This window comes from Phaethon lepturus, unplaced genomic scaffold (genome assembly GCF_000687285.1).
Source record: "Phaethon lepturus isolate BGI_N335 unplaced genomic scaffold, ASM68728v1 scaffold38559, whole genome shotgun sequence".
NCBI classification, from domain to species: Eukaryota; Metazoa; Chordata; class Aves; order Phaethontiformes; family Phaethontidae; genus Phaethon; species Phaethon lepturus.
Window position 1 is genome coordinate 2039 of NW_010564766.1, and position 9590 is coordinate 11628.

Here is a 9590-nt window from a genome sequence, read left to right on the forward strand (position 1 = left end):
TGGGGGGCCCCCCCCCCCCGGGCCAGCCGCTGCAGGTGCTGTGCCGTGGAGTGGCCGTGCTGCCGCAGCGTGCTCCAGCATCATTAGGACGAGTGGCTGAGGCCGTTAGTCCTGATGGGGCTGGATGATGGGTGCTCCAGCTCCTGGAAACATCTTGTGCTCTCTTTTCTGTTACACTGGGCGTTTTCTTGGGATCGTCACTACCTCCTGAAGTATCTTAGCACGCAAAGACTTCCCCTGGCTGGCCTGACATCACAGAGCTGGCATCATTAGGAATAAAGATGACTCTGAGTTTTTAAACTGTAAAGCAGTTTCCCAGGGCTTCCAGCTATGGTTTGTTGAATGCTTCCCTCTGACTTCACACCAGCAGCTCTCCGAAACGAGCTGTGCTGAGCGTGAGGGAGGAGGAAACCCCAGCTGTGTCACTGGGGGCATGTGGGCTAGGTGCCTGACACAGGGGTTGGTGGCTGTTAAAGCCATGCAGTGCTGCACCCCAGAGGTGGCTGCAATCCAGGTTTTTCCAAAAACGTCTTTCACAAGTTGGATATGACATAGGACATGATTGCTTCATTTGATATATAATCATAGGGAAATTTATATGACTGTCCATAAAATTAGAGGGGGCAAAACCAGGAGGCAGGTGTTCAGCTTTAACCGTTTGATTAATTGCTGGATGCTCAGTCCAGGAATAAGTTATCTGTGCACCAAAGCCAAGTGAAAAACCACACAGCTCTTTTGACAAGAGTTTTGGGCAGCGTGAGCAGGAGTGCTTGGAGCATAACGAATCCAGGCCCCGTCAGAGCACCCACCTGAGCACTGCCTGAAATCCAGCCAGAGGTGTTTGTTGGCAGTGCAATGGATTGAGGAGCAGAAGCTGCAGTGAGTCATGATTCTGCATCCAGTTATGAGGGAAGAACCAACAACCCAACCACCCAGGGAGGAAAGAGGCCTCCAGAGACCCCAAGGGCTCAGTGCTGCATTCTTGGACTTTGTCTCCCTGAGCAGGGGCAGCCAGGGCCACAGGAATGATGTTTTTGGGGAGATGCTGCAGCATGCAGGACCCCAGAGGGGCGGCGGGGGCAGACCAGAGGGGAAGCACAGCTGAGTGCTAGGGAATGGGCAGATCACTAGGAAAGGGATTTTAATGTGAAAAAGAAGGTAGCTGAGCCCATGCCTGCCAGCAGAGCTGGCAGATGGAGATGCTGGATACGAGAAGGGGCTTAAAAGCGAGTGCAGAGGAAAGCAGCCCCACGGCCAGTGGGGCCCCACAGTGGGACATGTGGGTGATGAGGACAGAGGTGTATGTGCCCCTGGGAAGGGGCAAAGCTGTGTGTAGGGTGTCTGTGGTCCCCACAGCACTCCCAGAACCTGAGTCCATGGGACACCTCTCCAGCTTGGCTTTAGCAAAAGTGGGAGAGAGGCACAGAAGGGACCTGAGTGGTCTTCTCCAGGCAAGGTCCATCTCCAGGGAAATCAATGGCAAAAAGTCCCTGTGCAATGGTCAGGCATGAGCCCTAAAAGGGAGCAGCCTGGACACTGGTGTCCTGTGTTGCCTTCACCAGAAGAAAGGTTCCCCCTCTGATTTACTGGTAGCCAGAGCATCACTGCCCTCAAAGCCAGAGGAAACTTATGGAAAGAAGAAACACGGATGGATCTCAACTCGGACCACCAGACACTGCTTTGCAATAGCTGACGCTGGCTGAGGAGCTCATAAGCAGGTTTCCTTGCTCATTAATCACCCGTGGCCAGGATGGAAAGGAAAGGGCAGCCTGACAGGTAATGGCATCAGCCTCTCATGCTCTCCTGAGAAGTGCTGACAGCTTCTTGAAAACATTACCAGGAATTTCCATGGGGGCCCTTGGTAAAGGTCCTTGTCCTGAGCATCAGAAGCGAGGACACAGCATTGGAAACTTCTCTAATAACCAATGCTGGTGGTCTCCAATCTGACAGGGTGATGAGGAGGCTGTGAAAGTGATACACATGCTACCACTGGGGAAAATTGAAGCGAGGGTGCAGCTGCTTTAAAATACAATTGCCTTGTAGACTAAACCACTGAAGACACCATTAGAAATCACGCTTGCAAGTCTGGTCCAAAACAGCAATGCTGTTGCTGTCTGGCAGGCTTCACATGTGCAGCAGGAGCTTTAGAATACCCTGCAGACAGCAAGTTGCATCCCAGTGATGTGGCAAAGAGGGACCCCAATCCCACAAACACGGTTGAGTTTGTTGGGGTGATGGTGCAGAAGCATCTGCCAGATTCCCATCACAGCCCAGTGGTGCGAGGGTGGTTCAGCTCCCGGAGGATGTGTCAGCAGGAGAGCAAAGTGGGGTGGGAGGGTGGGCGTTCGGTGTGTGTAGCTCAGGTGGTCCCTCTGACCAGGGTACAGGCACCCACGTCGGCACTCCTCCTCTGGCCTCTCTTTACGGTCAAAGGGGAACCGGCTGTTTCATGCCCCATGCCCAGAGTCCCCTGGGAGATGACCAAAAGGGGCTACCCCAGAGGTGCCCATTTTTCTCCCTTGACTCTAAAGAGCCTGGATGCCTGGAGATGTTTTGCTGTGGAGATGCGGAGTTTGGAAATACAATTCTCACTGTGTGCTCCTACGCAGCCCCAGCGCTGCACTTCTGGCTTTTCAGAGCATGGAGATACTGCTGTTCCCTCACTGGTGCCTCCAAAACACGTATGTCCAGAGCAGGACAAGACAAGGCGTGAGGTTTTGCTGTATTTATCACCTGTAGAAGCAAAGCAAAACGTATTTTACCTGCCGGAGGAGGGACCACTAGAGGGAGTGGGATTCCTAAAAAAGGATGCTGCAGCTCAGGACGCTGGTGCCTGGACAAGGAGGGGTGACACTGGCTGGGGAGAAGCGTCTGTGGCCGCGGGGGCAGGAGGTGGGCTGGAAGGGCTGTGCAGGGACGCAAGATGCCGACCACCTTGTGTGGAGCGAGAGGGATGCTCAGTGCAGGTTTGCTCTGGGAGTTACACGGGGCTTGGCCCACGGAGGTGCCTGGTGGAAGATGAGCTGCCCTTTAGCTTTGGCATAGGGACGCAGCACGTAGTCAGGGGTCCGTACAGCAGATGCCCTTGGCCATCGAGCAACAGCACTGGCTTACATGCTCAGAAGTGGTTTTCAGCTAAATACCAGCTGTTCTAGTAAAACATCCCCTTCTGCTTACAAACCCTCATCTTGCTTCTATCCATGGCTCCTTTACAGCTGCTGTGTGCACACACTATGCACAACAGAGCTGTTGCAAAACACTTGTTAGAAAAATTGTTGTCCCTGAGCTGGTGCTTCCCTGAGGGATGTTTTGAGGTTGCAGCAAAACTGGCTTTTTTGGGGCCATAATTCAGGACTGCTCCAGTTAGGGTTAATTTGTCCGAAGCTCTCCTCAGTGCTGATTAGGTTAATTTTTCATATGAGCACCAGAAGCACGTTCAGATCACCTCAATGTGCTACAGTCACTTGCCTCAGCAAGGTAGAGTGAGGAAAGGCATGGAGACAGGTTTCAGCCATGCATGCAGACGACGCTAGAGATTTCTTTCCCCACAATGGCGATACAAGAGTGACTTTGGGATAGACGGTTAGGTTTTATCCAGAGGAGACATCCTGTGTCGACACAACTTTGCTAAAGTCACACCCAGGAGAACATGGTCGGTTTTAAAAGGCAAATTTCCACTTTACAGCAAGTTCAGGGCAGGGCTGCCCGTCCCAGCTTGTGGTCTGGATGCAGCGTCCTCGGGGAGCACTGAAGGCATTTAGTGAGACAGAGGTAATAAATCCTCATGTTGCTGTTTCCCGCTGGTTTCCCCTCCCAGGACAAGGACAGCTTTTTCGCAGGGCTGTAGGATGGTAGCAGCAAGTGCTCTTTGGATGACAGCACTGTGTGGTCTTCTGCAGTCTGGAGGGAGGTATTGGGATCTCGCTTGGGTGGGAGCTGGGCAAGCGCTTGCTGGCACTGCTGGCATTTCCATAACAACCAGCCAAAAAGCTGGGGCAGTTATGGCTAAAAAGCAGATGAATCACTGGTTCTTTTCCAGACTACATTTCTTTTGGTCTCAGAAAGGACCAGAATGAACTTAGTTTTCAGCCTTATTAGGATACACTTGCCCTGGTGTTGTCACTCAGATGCAGAGTTCAGATCACTGTTCACAGCCTTCGTGGGTTCCTGAACAGTAAAACAAGGCAGAGGGTTACAGTGGTTGAAAAGCCAAAGACGTTTCAGTCTCAGGAGACAGCACATGAGCAGTATTAATGTGTTAGCTTTAAAGGAGACATTTCAGCCGCACAAGAAGCCTCCCAGCCAGAAGGGACACCTGCCAGAGAGCAGAGCGAAGTGTATAAAAGCTCAGGGATTTATTCTCCCGAGCCCTGCGAGGGGTAACTCAGGAACTGAGACAACCGCTGAGTGAGGAGTGCCTGTGTCTCAGTGAGGACCCGCAGAGGTGTGGTATTTTGGTCTCCTGGGACATATTTTGCAGCAATCCTGCTGCCTAGTACTGCTGATGTTGGTGGAAAGACTCCCACCAACCTTAACCCCAAGACAGCCCTTTAACATGGAACCTTCCAGGCAGGGCAGGGACGTGTTCAGTCTCTGCATGGGATGGAAAAGCACAGAGTTTGCCCTCATCTCCCAGGAGGAATTAGGAGGGGGATTAAATTCTGACTGAAATGGTACTTAGGATCACTTAAGATGAAGAGCTTGTTGCATTTCGCTGTAGCACAGTTTTGTTCAGATCAACTTCATTCAGCTTTTCAGAAAAGAGACCTCAGATGCATCAAAAATATGGCAAAAGCAATTCTCTCTTCAAAGCTCAGAAGCGGGTCTGTGGAAGGCAGCAGGCTGGCTGAAAGCTCCATCGCTGCGTCTCTATTTGCTATAAAGATGCTTAGAACAGTAGAGAACACGGGTCCCATCCATATGTGCTGCTCATGGGGCATATGGTGTTGAAGCAAAATCTGCTCCTTCCTGGGCTGAGCCGGTACCTGGGAGCTCTCTCTTCCCAGGTCTTGCAGTGCAGACCACAGCGATACTGGCTCACCACTGCTGCCAGGATGCTCCTTCCCTTGGGAAGGGGTGCCCGAGCCTGGATTGCCCTGCCAGCCTCGGCGGAGGCAGCGGCTAAAACCATGCTGGTACATGGTGGTTTTGATGGTGTGCCAGGCAGCTGCCGTCCACTCCCAGCCTCCAGCTCAGGAGTACTTCTGTAAACCAGTGATCGCCCTAGCAGTTGCACACTAGTAGGGTGGCTTGAAACCAAAAGCTCGTGAGATGGTTCTCGCTCTTCTCGATCCAGCCAGCCCTGCCCAAAGGCTACTTTTTACTGACAAAACTTGTACAATCTCTCATATCTTTCCCAAAAGGCAACAAACTGCAGCAAACGTGCTGCAGTCTTAGTGACAGCCTCAGCACTCCCCATATCGCTGCAAGATCTTATTCTGTGGAGTGTCCTCACATTCCCATTAAACCACACACAGCAAAACACTTCTATTTTGGCCTCAGCTTGATAATAGTCCCTTTGTTGTAGTGAAAGTTTTGTAACTGAAATACTCACAGCATTACAGGAAGGCGCAGTTGCTTGTGATGAAGTAAAAAAAGCACTCCAAGACACGCGGAGAGACTGATCTAAGTGCTTATTTCCATATTGAGGGCTGGACTCATTGCACAACTCCCTTTCTGACGTTTGAAACACCACTGCCTTAATATGCTTGCAGCATCAGTGTTTACTCATACTTTCCTCCTTGGGGACATGTGTAGTCTGTAAGTATTTGTTGGAGAATGATTGTCACTGACCAGAAATAGCTGTCAAAATTATTAGGAACACTGGACTTTCAGAACAAAAGCCCATTTTCTTAAACAAGCTTGAGTCGAGCTGCAGGCAATTCTGCTCACTTCTGAATTCTCAGTATCTTCTTATTCTTAATATGTTAATGTAGTACTTCCCTAGTGTGCTGCAAATTAAAATAATCCATACCAATTAGCTAAGTAACTCCCATATCAGCACAAGTAGGAATTTGTGCAAGACTGCAGACAGTCTCCTCTGCTGCCAGTGCTGCTCTGTACCAGGAGCCTATTACCTGGAACAATACAGCTGGCAGAGGAAATCCTAGGCGGGGAGTTGAGGTATACCCCGTGGCACCCCAAAACTCAGGTCCTCACTTCTGCACAAATTATTTTCCCCATTGATTTATTGTTATGTACAATTTTCAAATTTGCTTTCTGGTACAGAAATTGTCATGATTATCCCAGCCCGTTTCCAGGCTGGTGGATGCTTGTCCTGAAGAGTTTTAAAGGCTCTTTAATGGTAGGTGAAAACCTGTCATTTAAGGGGTTTATTTAGGCAAGATTTTTTCATGAACAAAACAGTTTCAGAGAGGAATAGCACCATGGTTTGGATGCCTATTTTAAATGCTTAAAGAGAGATGTAAGCAATATGTAGGCTGAATTAGCTGTCTGCACCATTCCTCCAGGTGGGAAAGTTCTGCTGGAGATTTAGCATCATCTGACTATTTCTCTTTTTGCATATCGCCACTGGCAAGGTGACCAAAATGCTGGCTGTCGTGGTGGTCCTCTTCGCCCTTCTGTGGATGCCTTATCGCACACTGGTGGTGGTGAACTCCTTCATGGACCCTCCGTACCTGAACATCTGGTTCCTTCTCTTCTGCCGCATGTGCATCTACCTGAACAGTGCCATCAACCCCATCATCTACAACCTCATGTCACAGAAGTTTAGAGCTGCCTTCAGGAAGTTATGCAAGTGCGAAGAGAAGAGTGCCGAGAACCCCGTGCCGTACACCGCCCCAGTATACTACAGCGTTATGAAGGACCATTCTCATGACAGCTCCGATCACAACGTCACCGAACAAGAAGATCTGAACAGCCTCCCTGCACCTGCAAAGAAGAACAAGCCTGCCAAATAAATCCTGGGACCCTGAAAGAGGCAGTGGGAGCTATGTGGCTGTATGCACTGTGTTCGGGAAGTGCCAACAGAATTGTTTTGGCATTGCAGCAAGCTTAATTTAACACCTCTCCAGGGTATTTAACAAAACAGATTATTAAAGGCAAATTAATTTGCTTTTCCTTAATGATAATTTGTTTTTGTTTGGTGAAGTGTTAGGTACAGGTCAATGTTGAGCATCTTTAAAGAATCTAGTTAAATATAGCAGTGCAACGCCATTCTGTGTTACGTGCAATTGTTTGTTGAGTTGGGCCAGGGCATTGAAAGGAAATCCAGGAAGAGAAGGGTATTCAAGGAAAAAAAACCAAACTCTTTCTGCTGGACCAGTTTTCTTATAGGGTGAGATTCACCTACCCAAATTTACACGCCTGTAACACAGACACCTTCTAGGGCAGCTCCTCTAGAGTCCTTTTAGAGTTAATGGGGACAATTAGGCACCTCCAGGAAGCAGCTCCTCTCGTCTCAGCACAGTCCTCTGAGGAATACACATACCTACCGAGGAGATAGATGTGACTATTTCTGTCCATTGACTGTAAAGGGACTCTCTCCGGTGGAGACTCCTGTGTTAGGAATAACCAAAGCTGGGTGTCATGAACCTCACTTCACGCTTTTAGAAATATTGCAGTGCTGGTAGCACACACACCCAAGGTCCAGACCAGTTGGATTTGTCACAGAAAAATGAACAAACTAATAAGGAGTGTTCCCTAAGTAACAGTAAAGAGTAATAAAGAGTAACGAAGAGTAATAAAGAGTAACAAAGAGTAATAAAGAGTGTTCCCTAAGAACAGTAATACTTCCAACATTGTGGTCTAAGCTTCTTTTGGATAATTTTTCCTTTTCTGTCCGATTTCCTCTAGTTGCTTCAGCTGGATACTGTAGCCTTGCCCTGTAAGCCCAAGGTGTGGTGGAGCTGCACACCGTCGAGCAGCGTTGCTCACCGTCCCGGCTACAGTTGCATTTCAATGGCAGGTGAAGCAATTCTTTTACTTCCTGAGAATAATTTGCGAAAGTCCATAAACTGTTCTGTGATAAGTGACACGCTAACTATAAGACATTAACAATACTCGTTGCCGCTACCATCCTGTGAGCAAAGTGGATGTTCGTAACTTGTGGTGTCCAAGAAAACAGCCCAAGGACACTTGCCCCAGCCTTGCAAGAGCCTATCTGGACTAGGAGTAAAATGAAAAAGATTATGCATGAGCCGACGCTAAGGCTCTTGCCAAATAAAACGAGTGTCAGCCACCAGTCACCCTCAAGTGACTGCAAAAAGTTCTTTGAACAGCCAATTCAGCCTCACTAAAACACCGTTTTTCATGGAAACTATAGTATTAAAAGATCTTAGAATTTTGCATCCACTTTGGAAAATATCTGTGTGATGTTTTTAAGAGCACAGTACATTAAGTAGCCATTCTGCATCTATGGGAAATCACTTCCCTGGGCAAATCAGAACAAGACCTCACGTCCCACCGGTGAGGTGTTGGGAACTGACCAGGACCTATTTCATTTCGGTGTAGGGTGGCTTTGCATGTATGATTATTATATTGTGAGTTATTAAACTATCTACTTTTCCCCCAAAATAACTGTAGGATGAGGGAAGAGAACATTGTTTTTTGCAATTATTGGGAATAGTGTGTGTTTGGAATTTAAAGATTCATGCCATTTTTGTGTTTTTTTGTGTATTTTGGGAATTTAGGAATGAAGTTCCTCTTTATCCTTGTTAAGAAAGTTCTGCACAGGGATTTGGGATTTGGTTTTTGAGGAAAATTGAAGTGCTTTTGCTACAATGTGAGAAAATTGTTCAACTTGGCAAATGAAACTAAGAAATGAAACAATTTGCTTGCAACAATCTTTTCTCTAGTACAGATTTTTTTTTTCTCCTTAGAACAGAATTTTCCTTAGCAGCTCAGAACAAGCCATTGATAAAAGCATCTGCAGTCAGGGCCAGGGTGCCTCGAAGTAACACACAGGTAAAGCTGAGGAGGAGGAAGGGGAGCCCTGGGGCGGCTGCTGGTCCCCCTGAACGTGGCAAAACCCAGAGCTGAGGTTTGGATGGGTCAGCTCTTGCCTTCAGATGTGTCAGCTCGTACGAGGGCTGGGTTGGGGCTGACGGGAACGACTTACTGCACAGCGCAGAGCTCTATGTGCTAATGGGCGCTTCTTCCCACGCGTCGGAGTTCTCTTCTCAAAACGTAACAGCTTCTTCCCCTTCAGCCACCCCATGTCCTGGCTAGCCAGCACAGCAATTAATTTTCTTCATCTTCACAGCCAGCTGTGGCTCGCAGCTCGCTGGGGTGCAGGGCCCTGCGCATGCGGGCGCCTTTGGGTGCACACACGCCACAGGCAGCCCCGACAGCCAGAGACATACGACAAGTAGCATCCCACCCTCTCCTCTCGCCCGTCCCTCCCTGCTCTCCAGCCAACTAATCGGTACAGCTGTAAGGGGACGGGGCATGGCAGGGAAGGAAGAGAGGAGAAAATTAACCTTTCTTAGCAGTGCAGTAACTTGGTAACACCCTGCAAGCACAGCGGGCTTGGGGCGGAGGAGGAGCCGGGACTGGGGCTCTGCATCCCCGCGCCGTTTGCTTTGGGGCGATCAGCAGGTCGCGGCCGCAGAGCGCAGCCCACGGCCCTC

General features: G+C 49.2%; 1 protein-coding gene across 1 annotated transcript in view; it reads left to right on the forward strand.

Annotated features, from left to right (window-relative positions):
* LOC104626933 (thyrotropin-releasing hormone receptor-like) overlaps positions 1-6920 on the forward strand; it is a gene marked incomplete at its 5' end in the record, with an annotated part of 8953 nt that extends 2033 nt beyond the window's left edge. The window contains one exon of the mRNA XM_010294982.1: positions 6540-6920. Coding sequence (XP_010293284.1) covers positions 6540-6920 — 381 coding nt within the window. The remainder of the gene's footprint in view (positions 1-6539) is intronic.
* Between the last annotated feature and the right edge of the window lie 2670 nt (positions 6921-9590).